The 26,824-nt window shown below is 43.7% G+C and overlaps 1 protein-coding gene across 31 annotated transcripts in view; it reads right to left on the bottom strand.

Annotated features, from left to right (window-relative positions):
- Positions 1-9,245, bottom strand: part of POSTN (periostin) — a 54,323-nt gene extending 45,078 nt beyond the window's left edge. For 30 of the 31 annotated variants that reach the window (XM_083483320.1, XM_083483342.1, XM_083483321.1 and 27 more), the window contains exons 1-4: positions 9,014-9,192; positions 5,837-5,935; positions 3,016-3,080; positions 1,092-1,249 (exon numbers count right to left, since the gene is read on the bottom strand). In XM_083483320.1, the coding sequence (XP_083339446.1) occupies positions 1,092-1,249; positions 3,016-3,080; positions 5,837-5,935; positions 9,014-9,138 (447 nt within the window). In that variant the 5' untranslated portion in view covers positions 9,139-9,192. Of the gene's footprint in view, positions 1-1,091; positions 1,250-3,015; positions 3,081-5,836; positions 5,936-9,013 lie in introns of all 31 variants that reach the window. The other variant, XM_083483345.1, reaches the window with a different exon arrangement.
- Positions 9,246-26,824: the final 17,579 nt, after the last annotated feature.

Here is a 26,824-nt window from a genome sequence, read left to right as displayed (position 1 = left end):
ACTGACCACTCCCACCTATATGTCCCCTCCTGTGATTTGGTGATCACAGGAGGGTGATCACAGAACACAGAAAGGTGTTTTGACCCACAGCCTTGCAAGACCCACACAAAGATGTCCTTTGATTTTTTTAAAAAAAATTGGCCATCCCCACATTCACACATAGTCCCCTGAGGGTTGATCATACTGTAGGCTGATGTGGCCCCTCCTTTAGGCTAAAGGCATTCAGTTCTTTCAGGCTTGTCTGATATGCCCTTCATTCTGAACTCGAAATGGGCCTTCTGTATGCATTGGCAGGGGGAAATAAATGCATACAGGGCCCCACCACAGTCATATGCCTGAAATATTATAGTAATCCTCCCTGGTTTTTCCTTGTAGCAAGGATTACAGAAATCATACATATTGATTTCTCTGTACATATTGAGTTGGAGATGTGAAGGGTTCATATGAGCATCCATGATCCAAGTTTTCAGTGCAGGTAACATGTCCTGGAGGGAGGATACTATAAAAACCCAATGTTCTGCCCCCCACACCTGCAACACTAAACTCTAGTACATTTAAATAGGGTAGTTTTTCTTAAATTTATGTTCAGCAGCTGAGTGTTACTATTTTCCCCACCTATAATTAATTTGTATAACTTGTATTTAAAAGGTAAAGGTAAAGGACCCCTGACAGTTAAGTCCAGTCGCAAATAATTCTGGGGTTGCGGCGCTCATCTCGCTTTACTGGCTGAGGGAGCCAACGTTTGTCGGCAGACAGTTTTTCTGGGTCATGTGGCCAGCATGACTAAGACGCTTCTGGCAAACCAGAGCAGCACACGGAAATGCCATTTACCTTCCCGCCGGAGCAGTACCTATTTATCTACTTGCACTTTGATGTGCCTTTGAACTGCTAGGTTGACAGGAGCTGGGACCGAGCAATGGGAGCTCACCCCATTGCAGGGATTCGAACCACCAACCTTCTGATCGGCAAGCCCTAGGCTCAGTGGTTTAGACCACAGCACCACCTGCGTCCCTTGCATAACTTGGATTTATATATCCATAAATCCAAAAGCACTTGAAGCATTCTTTTAAAATCCATTCTGAAATACGTACACGGTCCAAAGCATCCCAGGCTTCATTGCTTGGTGCAAACATTGTATACGAGCCAGGTCCTTCAATCTCTTCTCTCAGTTTTGACATGTCAGAGTAGCGTTGAGTGGAGGTCGCTCCCACAATGCCCAAAGTACCATAGACATGATCGATGGGGGCAACTGGAAAAGACAAGAAACAAGCACACTCTACATTCTGTTTACAACGGGTTTGCCCTCCTCCCCTCACCCCAGTTAGTGCCACTTCATCTGGTGGAAATCATTCATGGGATTTGCTGAATTAAATACTGCGTGCTGCTGGACCCCCAATTTAGCTCATGATTTGACTTAGGATGCAGCAACACAAGCCATGTCACAAAGCAGATGGTCAAAGGAAGGCAAGCCCCCATTTCAGGTTGCTTAGGAACTTGCGCACTTCCCACAAGGACACTACTGAAAATAGCGTAGTTAGGTGGTCCACACACAAATGGTCCACTCAAGGGTATGAAAAATGTAGTTACCATACTTGGGGAGCAGCCAGCTTATGTCAGAGACTGTACAAGTATAAGTATCTACTCCACCTGTCTGTACATAGAGTCCAATTATCCACTTATACATGTATGGACCTTATGCATGAACCCACTAGAGAACGAACTGATCCACTGGGTCTTCTGCTTTTTTCGTTGAACTTTATGAGACTTCAGTTGAAATCTACAATTTGACACAATGAATATTATACCTTATTGATTCAAAAGTACAGCCGGTTACGTCTTGTGTGTTTATTGAGTATGTTTCACATAACCATAGGTTTGTTGTTGTTGTTTTGCTTATGTCAAGGACTGGGCAGAGGAGGAATAGTGGAGACAGCCTCCCCATCCTGATCCTTCCAGGGAGGAGGAAGAGGAAGACAGTATAGATTTACAATAGGGGGTTGAAGGAGGGCGCAGCTCAGAAGCAGATGAGGGGGAAAGCTAGGAAATAATGGGAAAACCAGAGGCAGTGGCAGAGGAAGCCACTCGGGCGCCTGGGGTGGCACGCCAGCAGCCCAAGCCACCCATAAGGGCCTTCAGAGTCTGCCTGCCTCCTTCCACTGGGCCACCCTACAGCGGGGGGGGGGGGGAGGCAGCAGGCAGACCATTTGGGCAGCACGGAACCTGTGCGTGCCCAAGCCACCCCGTCTCTCCCAGGAGAGTCCTGCCTGGCATTTTGTCACCCCCCCTCAGTGGTGACACCCAGGGTGGCCCGTTCCCACCACCCTCCTTCCTCCGCCCTGGCCAGAGGAACACCCAGCTGAAACATTGTCATTAGAAATTCCAGACCCTCCATCTCCCAGAACCTGGCAAGCCTTAAAAGTAGGAGAGCAAAGAGCTCAAAGGCAGAGGGCATGTAGCAGCACCCGTAGAAGTGACGAATGAGGAAGTGGGAGAGAAGGGGGGTGGAGATTCACTTGGGACAATGCCATTATGCGAGAGGCTGGGTTCTATAGCCTCTCTCTGTAAAGATTGAAATAAAAAAGGACGGTAAGAAACTTTTCCTTGTCTTTGTACTTTTCTGGGCAACCAGCTGGGAGCTGCTGACAGCATCCTGACAGATTGTCCCAAGTGAACTTTAATTGCTGGTTAAGTCATAAATCACGCCATGAGAGAGTGTTTTGTCCCAAGGAGCTGGGGGGTGATGGCAACAGGTCGCAACTGCTGCCCACCCTGGGAGCAGGTGAGTGATCATTTTGCACAATATTCCTTCAGTTCCTCATTTACGTATTATGCACAAACAGATCCATCTCGTGTCCTTAAAAAACAAGGCCTAGTTTTCATTTGTGGCTCTCCCTTAAAGCAATGCTTCATAACATAACAATGATCTCTCACAAGCTACCTCGTATCCCCACCTGCCCCCTTCTTTTGGGAGAAAAAGTAAGCAAAATATAATCTTCTTATGTTCTCCAACATTACCTGCAGGGCATCCTCGTTCGCCTTCCATCTTCATATAACCAGGGCAGCATTCATACAAGACAGTTCTACAATATATCAACACAATATATCAATATATCAACATTTTATTTCCCCTGCTGTAGACTTGTTATACTGGCTTCATCATTATGATTTCTACTTTTTACCAGAAAAGACACAAAGTTTGTTATAAAAAATATTTTTAAAAAAATATGCAATGAAATAAAACACACAATACAAAAGAATCGCTGGAGATTTGACCTGGCGTTTTTGTTGCTGAATCCCTAAACTTCCCTTAATGAAAGGTCTAGTGCCATGCTGTTTTTATTGTAATTTTTACTGTAATAATCTGCATAGTAGTTTTAATTATATTAAATTTACTTTTTTAGGAACCCCTCCCTATGTTTTAAAGTGTTCTTTTTTTATTTGTTAACTGCCTTGAGTCCTTGTCAAGAGGAAAAGGTGGGGTTATAGGGTTAAGGCAATTCTGGTTGCAATGGCCATATTCCAAAACTTCAAGAGGAAAATGTTCAGGCTACAAGTGTACCTTTTCTGTATGAAGATAAGTCTGTGCAATAGGCTACATATATTTGATTGAGCATGAAATACTAGTTTATCACTTATTAGGAGACACAGTAAAACTAGTTTACTATTGGTGGCCCAGCCATAGCTTAACCTCTCTTGGGTGACTTTACACTCAAAGAGGGAAATACACAACTGAAACAATCCCTGGAAACAACTGTCAGTTGCACAATACAGGAAAAGAACAAGTCAGCCAAGGATACCAATTCCTAGGCTGACAGGGCACTTCAGAACACATTGCAAAGGCCCTTTTGGACCAGGTATGTTGAGCCTGGTCAACTTGGCAGCGCCTTAGCCACAGCAAAAGCAAAATGCAGGTATCTATTTCACCTAATAAGACAGGCCACTTTGGGCTCTATGTCTTTTCAAAGGGCTCATGGATGCAACAGGAAGGCATTTTAAGCTTCCTTACTAAACTTACGTACCAAATAGGTAAAGGGACCCCTGACCATTAGGTCCAGTCGTGGCCAACTCTGGGTTGCAGCGCTCATCTCGCTTTATTGGCTGAGGGAGCCGGCGTACAGCTTCCGGGTCATATGACAAAGCCGCTTCTGGCGAACCAGAGCAGCACACAGAAACGCTGTTTACCTTCCCACCGGAGCAGTACCTATTTATCTACTTGAACTTTGACTTGCTTTTGAACTGCTAGATTGGCAGGAGCAGGGACTGAGCAACGGGAGCTCACTCTGTCGCGGGGATTCAAACCACCGACCTTCTGATCAGCAAGTCCTGGGCTCTGCGGTTTAACCCACAGTGCCACCCCCGTCCCTTATGTACCAAATACTTATAGAATAAAATGGCAGTTTTCATGATTGATGAGACAATTGGTATGCATTTTCCAATTCTATGTCTTAACAAAATTTGCGTTGGGAGCTACAGGAGAGTGGCCAAACTCCCACAGCTTTGATTTTCCTTTCATAAAAAAAATAAAAGAGAGAGGCACAAATGTAAGCCACCCCCTCACCCCCTGCAGTGTTCTACAACAGATCCAGTAAAATAAGGGGGGGTGGGAGAGAATTAGGTTAACACAAATTTGATACAGATGCGCCATAAATTTTGCCAAACTGTAGTGGCTGCCACTAAAACGTTATATGAGTGTATTTTCGATTATCATGTTCCTTTAAACACATAGCACACTTCCTCTGGGAAGCTCAAGGGATTCATGTCTAGCCAGCAATTGCCTTTGAATATGCAAAGCCATATGTTCCCTCATGGTTCAGTGCATCTAGAAAACTGAGGCCTCACATATCTGAGAAGTACGGGAAAGAAAGAGTTCCAGGAGATAGATGGAACCTCAGTCTTTGCCAACGTCCTTGCGGGAAGGGAAAATATGTTTTTCTGTTTGATTCAGTTTGCGGCACCTAGTAAGCACACAAACATGAGCCCTAAACCAAACACATTTCACCCTGTTTGAACATGGGAAAGGCTCTGAAGCCAAGTGGCACTCATCAATCTCCTCCTTTCGAAAGAAGAAGGGCGTTTGAGAGGGCTTAAAGCTTAACCCTGTTTGGTCCTGACCAAGCAAGCTAGGAATTCCTTCTAGTCTCGTCCTGTTCTCCCATACAAGTAGGCAGGCCCTGGAGAAGAGAAAGTGGGATATTGTGTTCACTGCAAACCCCACCCTGTGTACGGGAGAGGGGTTTGGATCGCACACTTTAGGACTCTCTTGCACACTTCCCCCTTGCGTCACCTCTTCAACGTTCACATCGCAGAGACGCCTATGGTTTTCTGGTTCAATATGTCCCTCCCTCACACACACGACAAATTTGGCAGCCAAATAAAAAACCTATCACTAGTTGCCTTTCCTCAAGTACAGACAGTGCTCCATTGCATCATAGCCACACTTCCCCCCTGGATTGAAGGGCGAATGCTATTGCTAATGAAATAGCAGCAAGAAATATGCTAGAATAATCATTAAGAGGTCCGTTCAGCGATTGCTTCTGTGACCTCTATAAAAATGGCAAGCGAAATATATTTGCGTACTTATCTTCAGTAATTCTGTGCTTTATTAAGTCTGGCGCCCACTGCATTGCATATGTGAACCCTCCCTGCCTTCATATAATTTTTCCTCCAGCCTACCGAGCCAGGGAACTGTACCAGAGTCTGGATTCTAGGCCAGAGCGAGGCGCACATGGTTTCTTGCTCCTGCTCCTGGTGTTGCCACATGTCCTCGTTGCTTGAGAAGCTTATGTCACAGGTTTGGTCACCCAGGTTTAATAGTCATGAAAGGCACGGGACTTACGCTTTCTTGCCACAGATGGCTCCCTGGTACCAATTCCTGCACGTGCTGAAGTATTTCTTGTTGGTGCCCACAACTTGTTGGAGAGCACAGACATTTGGGCTGGGAGAGAGAAAGAAGGAAACGTTAAGAATTCCTAATGGTTCCCCACACATTTTGGTACTGGTGGTCTATGTTCACCTCAGACAGCTCCTTCCAGTGTCTATTTACAATATTTCTAGTTGCTGCGAGTAAGTGACTGCTAGAGAAGTTGACCAACCAATTCAAACGGGGACAAGCAAAGGGGAACACCTTCACCTAGGGTTGCCATACATTTCCCGGACATATCCAGAATACTGTACAGCAGTCAAAAGCAATGTCTGGACAGAAATTGCTAGAAATGTCTCAGGAAATCTGGACATATGGCAACCCATGTCAGCAGTGTCGTTTTTGGCGATTTCCCTTAAAAATAGCTCAAAAACTTCATTTTTTTCTGTTGGAAATATGGCAATCCTACATTCGCCGCAATATGGTTTCCCTTTATCACATGGACAACATGACAATGACCTATTTCCCCACAACAGCATACAAATCAATACCTAACTGACCCAGCAACGTAACAACCCCCCCACACACACACATTCAAACAAACAAACAAACCACACTGAACACAACCAGCCAAGCTTAGGACACACTAATCTCTCACATTATCAATCAAAATAAATAAATACATAAACAATGAACCTACCCACATGGTGCTGACACAAATCTGTACACTAATAATAGGCAATAGAACGAATGGACAATACCCCCATCTCTTTCCTGCCTCTCTCCCCTGTCTCTTTCCCCCCCAAATGCAAGATGTCCATGACAAAAATTGTCTTTCACTATATGTAAACGACCAGTGAAAAAGACGGTGAATTGAAAGTGGAGACGAATAGATGTACCTTTCCCTGTTTATCTGTTTGTTTTGTCACACACACAAAAAACTTTAATGAAATTATCTCAGGGAAGAAGTCCTAATGGCGCCTAATGCGTTCATCTTAAAAAGCAAAAATTGGCTGGAGTCTCTTTCCGATATGGTAGCTTGATTAAAGTTCATGAGAGTTCATGCAAGTGAAATATTGGGTGGAATTCAACGCTGGGCTGTGGTGAACGTCCGGCCAGCACAAACATTGCAGCTTGCCAGATGGAACGGTCTCTCCTCTATTTCCACGGCACGCTGTTCTCTGGAGGTTCTCCCACCTGCCCCCCCCCAAATCAATTTCAGGGGACTCTCTTGATAAATCCCTCCCAAAGTGTGTAAAAGTTTACTTGCACAGACATGGCGTGCAACATTTCATACTGAAAAATGATCAGGAGACTCAGAGTTCGAATCAAACCACGTTTGACAGCTTCACTTGCAAATGTCCACTGGCTTGGTGTCTCTCCCCCCCCCCCAAGGTTGTTCACATTACACTTGTCTCTGAGCAGAAATTTCAGTCTCTACCTTTGGAATTCCTTCTGCTTTCCAATGGTTTCCCTACTTCATTTCTATTCCTCCCCCCCTCGCACATGAATAGCCAAGGCTAGAGATGGACAATAGGATTTCCCATCCACAAGTAGGCACAGTAGGAATTTTATGGTGAGGGTGTATCTAAACCAGGTATCTCCCACCTTCTCAGACCAAGGACCCAATTTTAACCAAAACACGCAATTGGGGACTCATTTCTGAATCTTTCAACATGGCAGTAGTGTTCTTCTTACGACCCAACTTGGATCAAGCCACTAATAGATCCTGATCCACCAGTTGGAAGACCAATGATCTAGAACATGCTGTGCCATACACCAAATGATATTTCAAACAGCCACCTCTGAATTTCAATTCAGGAAATTTAATGTTGTTGGTTATTTTACAGCCAAATCTTATCAGTTCCCAAGAGATTTTTTTTTATTTTTTCAGAGAGAGGAAGGTAATATGATAGAACTGTTATTCTCTTTCACTGGCAAGTTCATCACCCTTCCCTCCTGTTTGGTGTCATCTTCTGCACAGCTGCAAAGCTTAATTTGCAGTTGTGGGGCAGGGGGCGATAATGGAGTAAGGCAAACATTTTTTTCCCCTCTGCCGACCCAAGGGAAACTCTCATCTTCCATCGTACCATCGTTTATTTTGGTTGCCACTGTTTGGAATAGCACAAGAGCAGCTAAATAAATAATCCCTTCACCACATGAGAAAAAGGGGGTGAAACAACCCACCCTTTTGAATATTAATAATGAATCCTTTTGATTTGAAAAAGGAAATGTCTTCAGAAGCTCCAGTAAAATGAAGGATAGCTGTGCAAGAGCAGGCACCATTCATTCCAATGGGGTTTGCTTGTCCATTCTGCTGTGCGAAACTTCCACCTTCAAACTTCATGTGGAAGATAACTATGGAACAGCAGTGCTTTGTTTTAGATTAGGTTTCATTTAATTATTTTAAAAGTATTGCGAGCATTTCCGTCCTTAACATTTCCATCTATATAAGCAATTGCTGTTTGCCCATAATGAACTTTTAACATACCATTTTAATTAGGCAGAATATCTCATAAACATTCAATAATGTTTATCACATTCAGAGGTTAAAGGTGAATCAAGAAACTGCTTGTTTTGGGGGAAAAAAACCCCAAACCCTCCCATATCATACTATTGCAATTAATTGGTAACAGTTATCTAGTCTGGGCTACACCTAAAAGGGTGACAGGTTGAGTAAATCTGAAATGGAGTTCTTCATGTCTCAAAAAGAGGTTCCAGGGCTCACATTTTTGTGCCCTCTGACCTGACAGTCTTTTTCTGCAATCCTTGATGAATGTGGGTTCTTGATTACTTAGGGAAATGTGCTCTGAATCTGCTTGGGGGGCAGAAACATAATCTATTCCAGAGTTGAGCCCTTGGAAAACAGATGTCTAAACTGAGCTCTGGCACAGTTTCACCCTCCTGAAATGTCCTGTTTTATGTACATGGTTTATACTGTACATAAACTTGATGATTTCTTTTTCTTTTTCTGTTCAACAGCTAGCTAATTTATTCGGTTAGCAACCTTCAACCTTCCCGTGTAAATATATATATTTCTTACAAATATTACTTCGCCAAATGTTATCCCCTTTTTGGACCCCTCCACTTTTGGCTGTACAATAACTTTGCGACCCCAGTGATGAATTTTAGGAGGACGAAATGCAGACTTACCCTTGATCACGTGCCCTGATCCGACTGTGCGTTAAAATCTTGTCATAATAAGCAGTGGAAGATTCTGCCGTATGGAAAACGGACAGAAAGCAAACGGTGGCTGTGGCAACCCAGAGGAGCTCCATCCTTTTGTCTCTCTGTTGCTCCTGACTAGTCTGAGAAGAGAACTGGCAAGAGGCTCCAGAGAGCTCAACGTTTATATACGTGCCACAAGCACAGTGGGAGGGGAAAAAGATCAACCTGAGACTTGGAACCACCCTCCAAGAAACAGGGACATCTGATGAGCCCAGCATGAAAGTGGAACCTAAAAGACACTCAATATCAGTCCTTGTCCTTCACCCCCTTCCCTTGGCAGCCTGTACTGTAAGAATATAGGTATATAATGCATAGTTTATCACAGACTTGTTCCCCAGCCCCCTTCGGTGAATATTTAAAGCAGTCAGATAAATTGTATGAAAGTATCCATGTGTTGTAGATGTAAGATTATTATTTATGACAACACCCTTAGGATTTAATTGGAATTTGTCGAGTTAGTCCAGTTCTTCGCTCAAAAAGGCCCTGGGCCAAGTTCTCCTCAACAGCAGATAAAAGGTAAATCTCACCCTGCTTAGGGATTTCACATGAGGGAACGTACACACACACAAAATTGTCTGTACTCTGAAAACTTGATATCAGGGAAAGTTTTTTTCCACCCCTTGCCAAGCTTCTTCTTCTGGACTTGTTTCGTATGAGCACAATTGTTTTTGCAGACCTCTCCCCGCAGTCTGAAGAAATAGAATCATAGCGTCATAGGACTGTGGAGCTGGAAGGGACACCGACGGTCATCTAGTCCAACCCCCTGCAATGCGGGAATCTCAACTAGAACATACATGACAGTACCTTCGGAAAAATGTCCGCACCCTTATCAGCTGTTTATGAGAAGAACCATGCCCCCGTCTCTGCCCCCAGCAAGGCAGACATACTACCCTGGTTCGTAAGGACTCGGTTTTTGTTATTCCCAACTAATGTGCTGTCTGCATCCTCAGGGAAGTTGCCATTAAACACTCGACAGATGCAAAACCGTTTATCCGGGTGTGTAACACTTCAGACTGCAGGAAGGGAATCATATATTTCGGCTCACGGGAAATCAGCACAGAGATGATTCAAACTAGCCTTCTCCCTGACATGTTTACAACTGGGTGTCAATAGAGTGTCTTCTGTGTAGGAAAGCCAATACAGTAGTACTTCGGGTTACAGACGCTTCAGGTTACAGACTCTGCTAACCCAGAAATAGTACCTCAGGTTAAGAACTTTGCTTCAGGATGAGAACAGAAATTGCACGGTGGCGGCACAGCGGCAGCAGGAGGCCCCATTAGCTAAAGTGGTGCTTCAGGTTAAGAATAGTTTCAAGTTAAGAACGGACCTCCAGAACGAATTAAGTTCTTAACCTGAGGTACCACTGTACACTAATGCCTCCTCGAGTGTAACAGCTTTGCACAAATAGGGATGACCTGCCTATCCAGACAACTGCACTCAACACACAGCTGTTAAAAAAACAAACAGACTGGACAGGTGGCTAAAGGCATGACCCTGCTCTGGTCCGTATATTAATATGTCCTACTTATGAGTAACCTGTGCATAGAGCTGTCGTGTGAACTTGAATATTCTGTGGTCTTCCTCAGAGAGTAGAGGTTTCCAGGCCACACAGATATATCTTTCGTTTTGCGTATCAGACAAATCTGAAGGCAGGTGAAAAACGGCCACAACAAAAGGAAGCAGAAGTTCCTCCGGCCACTTTCCAAGGGCCTACTAGCCAAAGTCAGTTGCTGGTAGCACTATTTGTGTGTTAAAGCGAATATGTGTAGGGTTGAAATGTGTAGTATGTTTCAGGCACCCCCAAACTCAGCCTTCCAGATGTTTCGGGACTACAACTCCCATCATCCCTAGCTAACAGGACCAGTGGGCAGGGATGATGGGAATTGTAGTCCCAAAACATCTGGAGGGATGCCTGGATATTTGGTATAGCATGCCTACGAGATAGTCTTACCCCACATATGCCCATTTGCCCATTTCGATCGGCGGAATTGGCACGACTACAGGTGCCACATCCCACCAGTTCCATGTTTGTAAGGACTTGATCGTTGAGTGTGGCCTTTGGAACTTCCTGCCTACTGAGTTCAGGCAGGCACTTCCGTGTAATCTTTTCAGCGCCTGCTGAAAGCAGTCTTCTGAGCCTACCCAGATGCTTATAAATTTGAGGTCATTTTTTTTAATAAAAATATATATATCTGTTTTCAATTATAATCCAATAACAGCCTCATCATAACAATACCAATTTACAATACAATTACTAATACTAATCGTTCAAATACCAAATTATATAATTTATATATGGTTTGGTGGTTTTCTTTATTTCTGCGTTCCAAAATCTTAATTGGTTTCAATTACATTCCGGTCATAATAATAACAATCCCTTGTATAACAGCTGCAATATTAATAACTTCTATTCGTGTTGACACATTAAACGATTGATAAAACCACAATTTGAGGTCATTTTAATCCATTTTCATATTTTAACTGTTGATATGCTTTGAAGCATGCTTTGAATTTACTATCTTGTCTTCGTAAGCTGCGTTGAGGTTTCTTACGATCGAATGTTGTATATGTGTTATGAAATAAAGAATAACAATAATAAAGTAAGGTAGGGTACACAGGCAAGCAGTGCCCCTAATGTCCCCCCACATGCCAATTTCGCTTCCAGTCTTCGCACTCTGCAACTGAGGCCCCTTTTCCATTTGCGCTCAACAAGCAAAGGTCAGGAGTGAAGCTGGAATGTGCAGGGACACAGGGGCAGGGCTTGCTTGCATGCCCCTCTCACCACTTTAAGCCTGCACACCTTCAGATGAGCACATAAACAGGGCTAGCTACTTCTCAGCAGGAAAATAATTGTTGGATTTATTTCACTTAATCTATTTTTTAAAAAATGGCTTATAGCAGGCATAGGCAAACTCGGCCCTCCAGATGTTTTGGGACTACAACTCCTATCATCCCTAGCTAACAGGACCAGTGGTCAGGGATGATGGTAGTCCCAAAACATCTGGAGGGCCGAGTTTGCCTATGCCTGGTTTATAATCTTGGAGGATAAGGTTGTCAATGGCTTGTTGTTTAGTCGTTTAGTCGTCTTTGTGATCCCATGGACCAGAGCACGCCAGGCACTCCTGTCTTCCACTGCCCCCCCAGTTTGGTCAGACTTATGTTGGTAGCTTTGAGAACACTGTCCAACCATCTCATCCTCTGTCGTCCCCTTCTCCTTGTGCCCTCCATCTTTCCCAACATCAGGGTCTTTTCCAGGGAGTCTTCTCTTCTCATGAGGCGGCCAAATTATTGGAGCCTCAGCTTCAGGATCTGTCCTTCCAGTGAGCACTCAGGGCTGATTTCCTTCAGAATGGATAGGTTTGATCTTCTTGCAGTCCATGAGTCTCTCAAGCGTCTCCTCCAGCACCATAATTCAAAAGCATCAATTCTTCGGCGATCAGCCTTCTTTATGGTCCATCTCTCACTTCCATACATCACTGCTGGGAAAACCATATCTTTAACTATACGGACCTTTGTTAGCAAGGTGATGTCTCTGCAAGTTCTGCCTCTATAGGCAGAGGCAGCAATGCTTCTGAAAGCCAGTGGCTGGAAGCAACAGGAGGAGAGAGTGAGCTGGGATCCTGCTCGCTGGTTGGCCACTGTCAGAACAGGATGCTGGCCTGGATAGGCCATTGGCGTGATCCAGCAGTATTTTCTTATGTCTCTCGCTCATCCATTGCATCCAAAGTGACTACTATTAGAGGGCATTTTTCTTTCGCACGTGGTTAGCCTTCCCAATCTTCAAGACAGCGCAAATTCTCTCCAGCAAACTGGAGGTATATTTAATCTGGTTAACATTCACACATTTTGTTTCCGTACTTTCACACTTTACAAACTGTCCTGAGAAGTTCCTGAACAGTCTGGATCTGTGACAAGGTTTGGCTTATCTAAAATTATTTGTGCCTCAAAGTATTTCTATCTTGAGAAAATGTTTAATGCACAGATGAAAGCCAAAATACGCATGGAAAGTGGGTGTTGTGTTTCATTTGTTGCCAAGCATTTCAGTGAGTACGCCAGCAACAAGGGCAGAGGAGAGAACTTGATCACTGTCCCCCCATGTCTCCAACAACCATGGCCCCTGGAAGTTTTAAGGCCTGGGAGCCATTGGTACCATCTGGAACAGCAATGGCAGGAATAATGGCAGCAGGGACTTGATGGACTTGGATAAGGATGCTGAAGAACATCTGGCCTGCAGTAGAAGAGAAGAAGAAGAGTTTGGATTTGATATCCCGCTTTATCACTATCCAAAGGAGTCACAAAGCGGCTAACATTCTCCTTTCCCTTCCTGCCCCACAATAAACACTCTGTGACGTAAGTGGGGCTGAGAGACTTCAGAGAAGGGTGACTAGCCCAAGGTCACCCAGCAGCTGCATGTGGAGGAGCGGGGAAGCGAACCTGGTTCACCAGATAACGAGTCCACCGCTCTTAACCACTACACCACCCAGCAGCTCTTTCACTACCACTGTATTTGAAGGGAAGCAGATTCTGGAGCCCATGTTTGTTTGATACCATGAAAAGCATGTAGTCTTGAGAAGACACAGAGCTCAAAGAGGTGGCTCGTTCCTCTCATCTTGGGAATGTCCTCAGACCATCAGGATACCACTATTAGGAATGTAGCTTCTGAATACCAGAAGACATTTCACAGGATCTTTCACTGTGAGGGCAATATCACCCACTGATAAATCTGACTCAGTTATTGTAAATGGCTTCAATCATTATGGTATATAAAAGTTGGGAATTGGACTCAAGAGGGCGAGACGGATGAGGAATGGTGGAGATCACCTGCCACTTCTCTTGATGCTGCAATAGAAAAGGAATGCAGCATTGATTTGCAGCAGGGGTTTGAGGAAGGTCACAGCTCAAAGATAGATGAACAAAAGAGTTGGGAAATTTTAAAAGAAGGGAGGGGGGAATTGCAACAGGGCAGCCAGCTGACACATTGTCACTGGAGACTATTTCTGATCCCCCTTCTCCCAGAACGCGGCGTTCATTAAGGGTACAGGAGCAACGGAATCAGAGACATTTGACCATAAAGAAGGCTGATCGCCGAATAATTGGTGCTTTTGAATTATGGTGCTGGAGAAGACTCTTGAGAGTCCCATGGACTGCAAGAAGATCAAACCTATCCATTTTGAAGGAAATCAGCCCTGAGTGCTCACTGGAAGGACAGATCCTGAAGCTGAGGCTCCAATACTTTGGCCACCTCAGGAGAAGACAAGACTCTCTGGAAAAGACCCTGATGTTGGGAAAGATGGAGGGCACAAGGAGAAGGGGACGACAGCGGACGAGATAGTTAGACAGTGTTCTCGAAGCTACAAACATGAGTTTGACCAAACTGCGGGAGGCAGTAGAAGACAGGAGTGCCTGGCGTGCTCTGGTCCATGGGGTCATGAAGAGTCGGACACGACTAAACGACTAAACAACAACAACAGTCACCGTAAAGGGAGATGGTGTTGTTAGGAAAGTGGGAGGAGGAGATCAGTTTGGAGCAACACCATTGTTAAGGTTCATTGCGTTCTTTTGTCTCTCGCTATTAGGATTGACTAAAACTCATTAAATAGGACTCTGCCTCGTTTACTCTGCTCTTGCTGCAACGGGGGAGGAATAGCTGTCCCGAAGCCTTGGCAGAGCCTTGGCAATAAATTTCTGCACGATAAATCAAAAATGAATCCTCACCACGTCCAACCCAGCCTGTTGCTCTCCTTTCGCCATAAAGCCTTCTTGTGATTCTTTCAGCAGTCGTACTGATCGATCCACACCACTAATTCTCAGTTTGTGTGATGGACATGACAATACACCTGCCAAAAGAAATCAGTTACAAGATGCTGCAAGCTTCAGCGCTTGCCCACAATGGATGGCACCTGTTACATGTCTGAAGGAAGCTCTGTTCTGGCCTTCTTTCTTCCCGCACAGCCTTTGCCCTGGGCATGTGATTCTGCCTCATTTTCTACATCTGGAATCACTGAATCATTTTTTAAAACAGCAGAACTGTCTGACCTCAGAAATGTTGCCTGTCCCCTTTGTTCATAAGCCCCTGGTCCAGACGTGTTTTGTGGCTGATGCTTTTGTTTTTGTAAGAGAAACATCTGGGTGTAAGCAAATGGTTTACCTTCCATTGTAATTCCAGGTGTGGGGGAAGGATGGTGCCTCAGCTATCAGAAACCGGAGGTGTGCGTGCAGTGGGAGGTGCCCTTAGCAAAAGTGTGCCTCAGGATAAGAAAGGTTTCAGCTTAAGAACGGACCTCCGGAACGAATTAAGTTCGTAACCAGAGGTACCACTGTTTATATATATTTAGTGGTATTCACACAATCTAAAAAGCCAAGTTGTTCACGATATGTGACTATCTGTGGGCTAGAGGTCATTAATAGGCAACAAAGATAGAGTTTATTGAAGAGCCTCTACAGTCGTACCTTGGAAGTCGACTGGAATCAGTTCCGGAAGTCCATTCAATTTCCAAAATGTTTGGAAACCAAAGCACGGCTTCTGATTGGCTGCCGGAAACTCCTGCAGCCAATTAGAAGCCATGGAAGCCCTGTTGGACTTTCAGCATCTAAAAATAGTTTGCAAACCGGAACAGTCACTTCTGGGTTTGCTGCGTTCAGGAGCCAAAATGTTCGAGAACCAAGCTGTTAAAAAACCAAGGTACGACTGTGTTAGAGTCCACAGTCTGTGTTAGAGTCCACGACACAGTGCTAGAGTCCAACTGTGTTAGTCCAAGCTAACGTTACCTGGATCGGGGCCTTTATAGGCTTATTGCATGATTTCAACAGCCTCACTTTACCTTACTATGAAATGCAAATATTGATGAGCTCAATGAATTATTTGCGAATCATATAATTGTAGGGTTGTAAGGGACTATCATCTAGTGCAACTCAATATGCAGCTGTCCCATATGGAGATTGAATCTGCAACCTTGGCATTAACCAACTGTACCAAGCTCAAGATTGCAAAGCCCTTCACTGCAGAATTTTGTCAGTCCTTCGGCATAGCGGAGGGGTGCACGTGACACTCTTCACACAGGTGTGAGGGAATTGTGGGGTTGTATTTGGCAGGTTCCCCTCCTCCTGCGCAACGACGCATGTGCTAAGCCCTGCAGTTGGCACAAGTATGAACGGGTCCTTCACACAACCACCACACGTCCATTGTTTGGAAGATAGCCCCAACAGCTGCCAAGCATATGGTAGGTCATGAGAGCAGCCGATGAGCACACTGCCATGTGGGGCGAGACTAGCCCGCAAGATCCTATGAGCTGCCGTACATGCTTTGCAAAGTACAAGATAGTTTCCTCTAGAAATGTCCCTGAATGCATCAACCTTAGCATCGGCAGAACATTGTGGGACCAAGCACATAACTGCTGATTTTTAAGCCTACGCTAACCTATTTTGCAATGGTAATTTCAGATATACGTACATATACATGGAACAGTAACAATGCAAGCTTATTATTTTTAACCTTTGCCTTAGGAACCTTTAAACCTGTCCTATTTTGAAGCTAATCATTTATGAATTTAATTTAACTAGACTTTAGATCTTGCTTAGAAAACTTCGTGCCCTTTCTAAATATATTGCAAACCTAATTCTAAAGCAGGTTGTTTTCCTAAGGTGGGGATAGAACTATCACACATTCATATTATTTTCAAAATTTTCAAAGAAACTTCCATCTGGAGCATTGCTGGGGAAAAGAACGTTGGAGAATTTTGAAAAAAAGTGGGAAATGCTCCAGTTCTTGTGTTTGCATCTGGTGAGGAACAGAAATCAGTCAAGCCAATATGATTGATAGTTGTTGTTCACATCTCTGCAAATAATACATAATTTTCTTTTGGGTTTTTTACATTGTTTTGACATTCACTTTACAGCCATTGGAATGGATTTAAGTTAGCTAAATAGTTACATAGTGGGCAATGAGAGGAATAATGTAGTATCTGGCAGAAACTGAAATGCAGGCAAAGTGGAAAGAGCGCTGATTGTGATGAATACAGGTCAGAATGGAAATCTCTGCCTTCTTAACATGCCTAGCTGGGGATTCCACATTCTCATCCTATGAGAGGAGGGAAATCAAGGGAAATCAACTGCAGTCATCCATTCCTTACCATTTAGATCAGGGGTCAGCAACCTTTTTCAGCAGTGGACCGGTCCTCCGTCCCTCAGACCATGTGGTGGGCCAGACTATATTTTGAAGGGCGGGGGGAGAACAAATTCCTATGCCCCACAAATCACCCAGAGATGCATTTTAAATAAAAGGACATATTCTACTCATGTAAAAACACGCTGATTCCCGGACCTACCACGGGCTGGATTAAGAAGGCGATTGGGCCACATCCGGCCCCCGGGCCTTAGGTTGGCGACCCCGATTTAGATTTTGCCCCCCAGCTGTCTTCCAACAAATGTCAAGCTTAGAGCTGGGCTCAATGGGCTACTCCAAATTTACTACCCCGTTTTTCAGGAAGTGAATATGGGTACCCATTTCTGGCGATTTCTTCAGAGCAGCTATTTTTGTGGAAGGGGTTTATGAGGAACAATGGTAGTGGCTTTTTCTTTTTTAACCTTAATTTCAAATAATTAAAGAAAAAGACCCTAGTTGTTTGCTAAGCACTGCAACTGTGAGGAAAATCAATGTCAGTCAACAGCAGACAAGTGACTGTAGGAGTTTTGAACTTCTTTTATTTTCTGCCATCTATTGTAAAGGCCTTTGAATGTATACAATCAAAAATGACTTGACTATAGGAGTGTCATCACTGCTATTTGCAATGCCTGTTAAGTAAGAAACCAAAGTTTTTATAACCTATTAAAAAGTTTTTGTTTTGTTTTTTAAAGGAAAAGTTGCTACCTTCTCTCAAAAAATTGTAACCTCCTCCCGCAATTGGCCAGTAATTTTCAAGCCCCCTTTTCACTGCCCCCAGTCTCCTTTAAAAGCTTATCTGAGGGGAAGCAATTAGATCAGCACTCCTTTGGATAAAAAGTACTGCATCTTCTTTTGCATTTCTCTGGAGACCTCTAGTGGGGAAAATCTTGTAAACATTTTTGTTCACCTTTCTAAAAAGGTTTGCATCTATTGCGATACAAAGCCAGCTTGCTTGAGTTTTTTTAAGTTGAGTTTCAAGAAAAAAATACAATATAGTAAAAAAAGAAAAGAAAAGTGTGATACAGCATGTTTGCAAATGCTCAAACGTTTGCAGCAAGGATTCTCATACAGTAATTAGATTCAAGTTTTGAATTATGGTGCTGGAGGAGACTCTTGCGAGTCCCATGGACTGCAAGAAGATCAAACCTCTCCATTCTGAAGGAAATCAGCCCTGAGTGCTCACTGGAAGGACAGATCCTGAAGCTGAGGCTCCAATACTTTGGCCGCCTCATGAGAAGAGAAGACTCCCTGGAAAAGACCCTGATGTTGGGAAAGATGGAGGGCACAAGGAGAAGGGGACGACAGAGGACAAGATGGTTGGACAATATTCTTGAAGCTACCAAGAGTTTGACCAAGCTGAGGGAGGCAGTGGAAGACAGGAGTGCCTGGCGTGCTCTGGTCCATGGGGTCACGAAGAGTCGGATACGACTAAACGACTAAACAACAACATTGGATTCCAGAAAAGAATACTCATGTTTCAGTCAAACAGCATGACTGGCCTCCTCTATCAACTCATGCAGCTTTAAGGAGTGATATGGAGTTTGACTGAGTTAATACCAGCCCAGCCTTTCTCTTTATGCTTGGTTAGCTGATGATTCCCTGATTGCTTTGCTTAGTGTTTGTTTATCCATGTGTTATGGACTATATATTTGTGGGAGATTTCCCATTGCCTACTCATTTTGCTCATGAACAAATGAATAGGTGCACACACTCTGAGGTTGTTGTTGTTGTTTATTTCCTTGCTTGCTTTCATTTGCTATGAAAAGTGTTATATATAGCCTCTTTCTAGTGAGCTTTCAAAATAGATTTATTATTCTTACCTTGTTGTCTGCTTACCTTGTTGTCTGTCTGTCTGGATCTACATTGACCTTTGTAACATTATTAGAATAGTATTAGATATATTGTTCTAAAACGTTGCATACTGGTAAATTGAAAACATTCCTTACCTTATTTTGTCCGTCAAAAGGTGGTTCCCCTATTGCGGGTTCCTGGTTGTTCTGCAGCACCCTATGGTGCCACGTTTTAATAACTAATAATAATAATATTTTTTATTTATACCCTGCCCTCCCCAGCCGAGACCTGGCTCAGGGTGGCTAACACCAAGTATAAAAACAATTGATTAAAATACAACTTAAAAACAAGATTAAAATACAACATTAAAATGCAGCCTCATTTCAGTAGAACTCAAATAAAAAAACTTTTTGGGGATGAAAACGTCAAATCTTCACCAAGGCCAGCTATCCAGACTGGTCCTATGTGGGCCAGAAAAAAGAACATTATGAACGTTAAAACTGGGACGTAATGTGTCCACCCACGCTATGAAAACCCTTCCTTAACATTATAAGCCATGCTGCATCGCACTCATGACGTCATGCATGTGCAATGCGCCCCTCCCCCAATCTTGGGCGCAAGACAGCACCTCTGTTCCATGCTAGGGATTCTCAGGAAAGAACTGAAAATAAAACTGTTGATATTATAATGCTGTTACATAAATCCATGGTGTGACTGAATTTGGAATATTGTGTACAGTCCTGGTCACCTCACCTCAGAAAGGATCTGGTGGAGATGGAAATGGTTCAGAAAAGGTTTTAAATGATGGAGGGGATGGAGTGGAGGAAAGGTTGCAGTATTGTGAACTTTTTTGTTTAGAGAAAAGGTAAGGACAAGTCGACATGATAGAAATGTTTGCAATTATGGATGACAGGCAGAAAATGGATAGAGAAAAGCGTTTCTCCCTCTTTCATAACACTAGAATTCAGGGACACCCATCAAAGCAAAATCTTGAACAGTTCAGGAGAGATAAAAGAAAGTGCTTCTTTGTGCAAACTATGGAGGTTCTTTCCCACATAAAACTGTGGTGACTACCTGTCAGGGACTCGACATCGGAGGACAAATGGTGGAGACCTCCTCCCCCTTCTCCAAACATCTGACAGGGCTTCCGCGGCTTCTGATTGGCTTCAGGAGCTTCCTGCAGCCAATCGGAAGCCACGCTTTGGTTTCCGAATGTTTTGGAAGTCGAACGGACTTCCGGAATGAATTCCGTTCGACTTCCAAGGTACGACTGTCTTCTGCACCCCACATCCATGCACCTTACAACCTTGCATCTATCTCTGCTACAGGATTAATTAATGCAACATTTGAATAGAATTTTGCCCCTCCGAATGCAGCTGCAAGTGGGAATTTTCTTTATATGGAATGGATCGGGGCAATAATTTGTAGAGAACTTCATGAAAACACACAGCCTGAATCTTGTGCTTCTGGAGGTGAATGTATGAGATCAAAAGAGCAATTTATATCTGGGGTTGGGGCAAAGGGTTTAGCATTTTTCTTCGAAATTGATTCTTACCGCATGTGTGCATTACAAGCAAGGAATGGAAGTACACGTGGTCCTGTTCCTTCTCCACTGGTGGCAGCCTGCTGTCCAAGGTAATTAGTGTTGCCATTTGTGTGCAGCACAGTGGCATTTTCAGCAGAGAGATCTCCAGCCCCAGGTTGCTTTCCCCAGCATGCCTCGGCATTAGAAAAAAAAAACCCACCTGCTTTTAGGGAACTGCAAGGAGAGGAAAATGGGAAAATATTGTCCCTTTTATTGACAAGTTAAGTATTCTGCACTTAGATATGTTCAGAATCTGGATCATACAGTGTTCGAGCTCCTGCGGAGTTAATTGGGCTATTTCATTTGGATATGTTAAAAACAGCAGAAGGCAACTAAAATAAGTCCACTTTCTTTTTAGCATTACAAATGGCAATCATGCAGCGCAACTATTCAGAAGTCAATATGAAGAAGGTGTCATTGCAATTACTTTGCAACAGGGGCTGCTGGGGGGTTTTCTTCAATAAGGAAGGGCTGAAATCTCTCCCACAAAAGTATATTTTAAAAAATGAAACAGAATAATCTGAACATTTACTTTCTCCTCATATATTGTACATTGCCTGGACACAGATACTGTGACCTGTGCACTGGCAACCTCACAACTAGACTGCTGAAATCTCCTCAGTGTGGGGCTGCCCTTAAAGTTGGATTGGAAACTGCAGTTGGTGTATAATCCATCTGCTATACATAAAGAAGTTGCACGGGCTGCCAATAAACAGGGTTAAGGTTTTTGTATTTACCTACAAAGCCCTAAAGGGACACGGGTGGCACGGTGGGTTAAACCACAGAGCCTAGGACTTGCTGATCAGAAGATCGGCGGTTTGAATCCCCGCGACGGGGTGAGCTCCCATTGATCTGTCCCAGCCCCTGCCAACCTAGCAGTTCGAAAGCACGTCAAAGTGCAAGTAGATAAATAGGTACTGCTCCAGCAGGAAGGTAAACGGCGTTTCCGTGTGCTGCTCTGGTTCACCAGAAGAGGCTTAGTCATGCTGGCCACATGACCTGGAAGCTGTACGCCGGATCCCTCGGCCAGTAAAGCGAGGTGAGCGCCGCAACCCCTGAGTCGGTCATAACTGGACCTAATGGTCAGGGGTCCCTTTACCCTTTACCTTACAAAGCCCTGAACAAATTTTGAACCATAATACCAAAGGCAGCCCTGTATAGGGAAGCTTTTTAAGCTTTAATGTTTTACTATGTTTTTATGTATGCTGGAAGCTTCATTATTATTATTATTATTATTATTATTATTATTATTATTATTATTACCTGAATGCACCTGTCTGTCTAGAAGTGTGTGTTCATGTGTGCTAAGCACCTGGCAGGCAAAACAAACATGACAAACTTCAGAAGTTACTACAGTGGTACCTCGGGTGCTGCCGCGCTGCCGGAGCACGATTTCTGTTCACATCCTGAAGTAAAGTTCTTAACCTGAGGTACCTCTTTTAATGGTGTCAACATGACGTCCTCATCCAAGTGGCAGCCTACACACACACACATACACACACACACACACCCTGCAGATAATCCGATAGCAGAAGAAAATAAAAAATAAAACCACAAATTAGCGGACTGTAGATGTACTGAACTGTATTGTGCTGAAAGACTTCTTTACATGTGTGTTACATACCAGCCCAAAGGACAGGATGCAGCCTGCCCCTTTCCATCAGTTCTTGCTGTTTGGGCACTTGCATTTTTAAAACAGCAGAACTGCTCTTGCACAAGACAGCTGTGTTTTAAGAGAAAATAAAACTTGCCCTTGCAGGTACAGGAGGTGTGAAAGGAAAAGGGAAGTACAGTGGTACCTCGGGTTAAGTACTTAATTCGTTCCAGAGGTCCGTACTTAACCTGAAACTGTTCTTAACCTGAAGCACCACTTTAGCTAATGGGGCCTCCTCTTGCCACTGCGCCACCGGAGCCCAATTTCTGTTCTCATCCTGAAGCAAAGTTCTTAACTTGAAGCACTATTTCTGGGTTTAGCGGAGTCTGTAACCTGAAGTGTATGTAACCTGAAGCGTATGTAACCTGAGGTACCACTGTATTCTCTGTATGTGTAAGACGTACATCACAACCAGATTATCTTTGTAAAGTAGCTAAAAACACAGCTGTGAAACATTCCTGAACCTGGTCACATTGTTTTTGTCATGTCTTCTGCATTATGCGCTCCCACAGTTGAACTGGTCAGGTTGCGGTAGGCATGTGTCAATCTGAATTTTTCTGTGTTTTCTTATTGTAGATGATGACATAGGGAAGAAAAGTAACATAACCTAATATAGCAAGAGATCCCCCCCCCATCCCAAACTTTGGTGACACTGGTACCAGTCAGACCCCAGCCTCATCTCCTGAAAGGCATTCAGGAAATTCTGAGTTCCTCACATTTTGCATAGAAGTCAGCACATGCAAATTTAGTTTCCAAGTGAAGTCTATTCACTCCCTGAATGGAGACCATCAAGAAGATAATGTTAGATGATTTGAAGGCAGAGAGCAGAGAAAATGTAACCAGTTCAGTCACAGCCCACTGGAATGCTAGACTTTCAAATGCTTAATTTGCAAGAAAGGCAAGGTGAGAAACGGGCAAGAACTCTGGAGGAAGACAACAGAAACTATAAAAACTGGTCATCTCAAAGCCCCCTACCTAAAATTTGTAGTCAATGGCTCTCTTAGTTTTAACAAGGACCTTCATTCAGCTCAGAGTCACAAGGAATGAACACACACGTGCTTAAGGATAGCTCTACTCTTCCTCCCTTGCCGTTCATTTCTTAGCTTACTATTATTGTGAGTCCTGCTGACAAAGCTGCCACACTAACTTCTGTAGGCTTTTGAGACTAGATAGGGATTATTCCACTCTTTAGATCAATTTGCTGCTTGCTTAAATTGTAATTTCACTGTCTGAAACAGCATTTATGTCTTCTGCCATGTTCATTCATATAATAAACCAAGCTTCCTTTGTTGACGTGTTTCTTGAGAATCTAATAGTAAAACTATTTATTTGCCTTTAAACATTACTGGCTTGCCCAGCTGATAGTTAACAGGGTGTTAGGATCACCCACCCAGGACAAAAAATATATCAGGTGTCAGGAGTTTTACTTAGGCAGGAATAGAAGCAAACATATATTCATAAACAGTCACAAGTTATAGCTCTAGCAAAAGATCCCCAACCTCCTGATAGTGTGTGCATGGCTACACGTGACTGCTGGACACATATGTGAGTTCAGACATGTACTGTGACAAATGTCATCCATTTGTTTATTTAAAACATTTTAATACTGCCCTTAAGGCGACTGATTCCTCAGCTTACAAGAGGAAAAAGAAAATATCTAAAATCAAGCAACAGCTAGCAGATCAAAGATCATCAAGTCAATATGTTTCTATTGTTGCACTCAAATAGAACACGCTCTATTGATGTGGAGATCACGATAGTCCTGTGCTATCCCTTTTTAATCAGCATCAGTTTGCCATGTTCTCTGCAAGAATGCTGCAAGGTGAGAGTGATTCCTATGAAAATCAATTGGAGCTGCTTCCCCAGGTTCCAGCAGAATTCTTGTTAAGAGCAAGATAGGCTCTTAAAAGCTTAAAATAAAGAACAGAGTCCTCTGACAATGATCTGATTTGCAAGATTGGGTGCACCATCCTTTTTGTGTGAAGCTTTCCAGACCTCTAATAATAAAGGAGGCCTGCTAAAAATTGTTTTCATTTTAACCACATTACTAAACATGTGGTGTTGCCAGATTTAGTTTCGTGCTATCATAGCTGTCAAGGGTAAGTGTTGGTTTTCCGATGTGCTATAAACAAACAAAAAAATATATAGTCTTCTGGATCGGGCATATTGCATTGAAAAGCAGGAGGATTCCTGGTGTTCGGGTGAGATTATCTTAATGATGAGACATTAAGGTCTTCCTGGAAATTGAAACTGTGATACTGTGAAAGCTCCATCTGTTTCTTCATCAAACCCAGAACACTTCAGTGCACCTTGAATGCAGTGCTAAACTGTTCTGAGAAACAGAGCAAAAAGGTTACTGGAAATGTGAGACAAAACTTGTAATCTGATACTGAAGTCTGTGAAGTGATAAGGCCCTCATTCAAGAAAAAGCTTTAGGTTCAACACACTTCTGGCCACCTAGAGTCAGTCCAACCCCCAACCCCGCTTATAAGTTTTAGGATGAATGACATGCGGCTGTGCCAAACTGACAAGGACCATTTCTCAGACATTTCACCCCTTGGTTACCAGCTGTTTTGGAGGCAAAATCCCTCTGAGAATGAATAGAATCAGAATGACTACTATCCCCTGCTCCCCAAAAGCCTTGTTTGAATGCTGGGAAATTCAAAATGGCGGTCGCCATAAAAAATGGCCGCTCAGTGATGGCTGCCATTAGACTGGACAACAGCTGAATATAAAGGTCATGTTGAATTGCTGTTTTAGGGGTTGTTTTTAAAACTCTGGAACGGATTGATCTGTTTTGCATTACTTTCTATGGGAAAGTGCGCCTTGGTTTTGGAATGCTTTGGTTTTGGAATGGACTTCCGGAATGGATTGAGAACCAAGGTACCACTGTATTGATTTAGAAGAGTGGTTTGCAGAGGGGCATAGCCCAGAGGGGAAAAGCTGGGAAAGACTGGGTGAGGAACAACTAGAAGAGAAAACACCAGGAGACAGCTGGCAGATTCAGTGTCCTTGGACAACATTCCTGACCCCAACCCTTCTTCTTAAAACTAGACGGGCTTTGAGAGTGATAGAACAGAGAGCGCAACAGCAACAAGCTCAGATTACCCGACATAGGTGTGATGTAGATTAATGGGGATGGATTAACTGGGAGCAACACCATTTCTAGAGAAATATGCATTCCTTTGTCTCTCGCTGTGATCATTAAAGAAACTAACTGGTAAGAACGCTCCTTTCATTTGATCTGCTCATTTACTGCCACCAGGGGAGGGATCCAATTTCCCTAAAAAGGACAGAAACCCTTGGTACAGTTCAGTGCTGTGTTTCTATAACACGCCCTAACCTGTAGTCTTTTCAAAATATAGAAGAAACACCATCAGGAATGAGCTCTGGATTTAAATAATAGGTGCTGATGATTTGGTTTTTTTGTTGCAAGTATGAGCCATTCTGTACTCTGGAAGCTCCCCAAAGGACAAGCCTGCTGAGCCCCATTGCAAGGTGTGTTGGTCAAGATCTGCAGCTCCACAGGTAACCGGGTGAGTCAGTGTAGTGGGAGGATGCAAAAGAACATGGCTCTTTCTCTTCCACCTCCAGTGAAACGGGCCCGTTTCATTCATTCACCGCCTTAGAGCTACATGCATATTATTCCATTTTTGTTCACACTGTGAAAAATATTAAGAGAGAGAGAGGAAAAAAACAACTACAATGTCCTTTCAATACAAAGCACAGTCGCAACTGATACAGCTGAAAAGCACTTTTTCCATTACAGGAACTGTAATTGTTACTTCATGTGGTTTTCGGATATGAAAAAAACTGTATCACTACCATGGGAATGTAAAATTAGTCTTTTAGAAATGCATTGTAAAAACATATTTCATTAGCGTGGATTCACACAGAACCTTTGAGGATACAGTACATGATCCCAGGCGGGAGCACTAGACTTGCATACACTTCAACTTTTTCTACCCCAAACCCCACCAGGCTGCTGCTGCCTGCCCACTGACACCCACCCACTTGCTGCCAGAGCCCGGAGGCACCTTCCCCCCAAATGGGGATGTTCCACTTAATACAGGGCGCTTAGCACCTAGGTACAGGTGTTGGGGGAAGAAAACTAGACATTATGATGCCCATAATGAGCTCCCCATCAAAACCACACTCATTGACTTTAAATGTGTGCTGAATGTAGCATTTCTGTGAGTGCAGTAATGTGGCAGCTAGACTGGTGATTGGGAGGGGCCGCCGAGACCACATAACACCGGTTCTGAAAGACCTACATTGGCTCCCAGTACATTTCTGATCACAATTCAAAGTGTTGGTAAAAGGTAAAGGGACCCCTGACCATTAGGTCCAGTCGTGGCCGACTCTGGGGTAGCGGCGCTCATCTCACTTTATTGGCCAAGGGAGCCGGTGTACAGCTTCCGGGTCATGTGGCCAGCAGGACTAAGCTGCTTCTGGCAAACCAGAGCAGCGCACGGAAACCCCGTTTACCTTTCCGTTGGTGCGGTACCTATTTATCTACTTGCACTTTGACGTGCTTTCAAACTG

This window comes from Podarcis liolepis (assembly GCF_965112155.1).
Source record: "Podarcis liolepis genome assembly, chromosome: 17".
Classification (NCBI taxonomy): Eukaryota; Metazoa; Chordata; class Lepidosauria; order Squamata; family Lacertidae; genus Podarcis; species Podarcis liolepis.
Note: the sequence above shows the minus strand (reverse complement) of the source record. Positions and strands in the feature narration are given on the sequence as shown.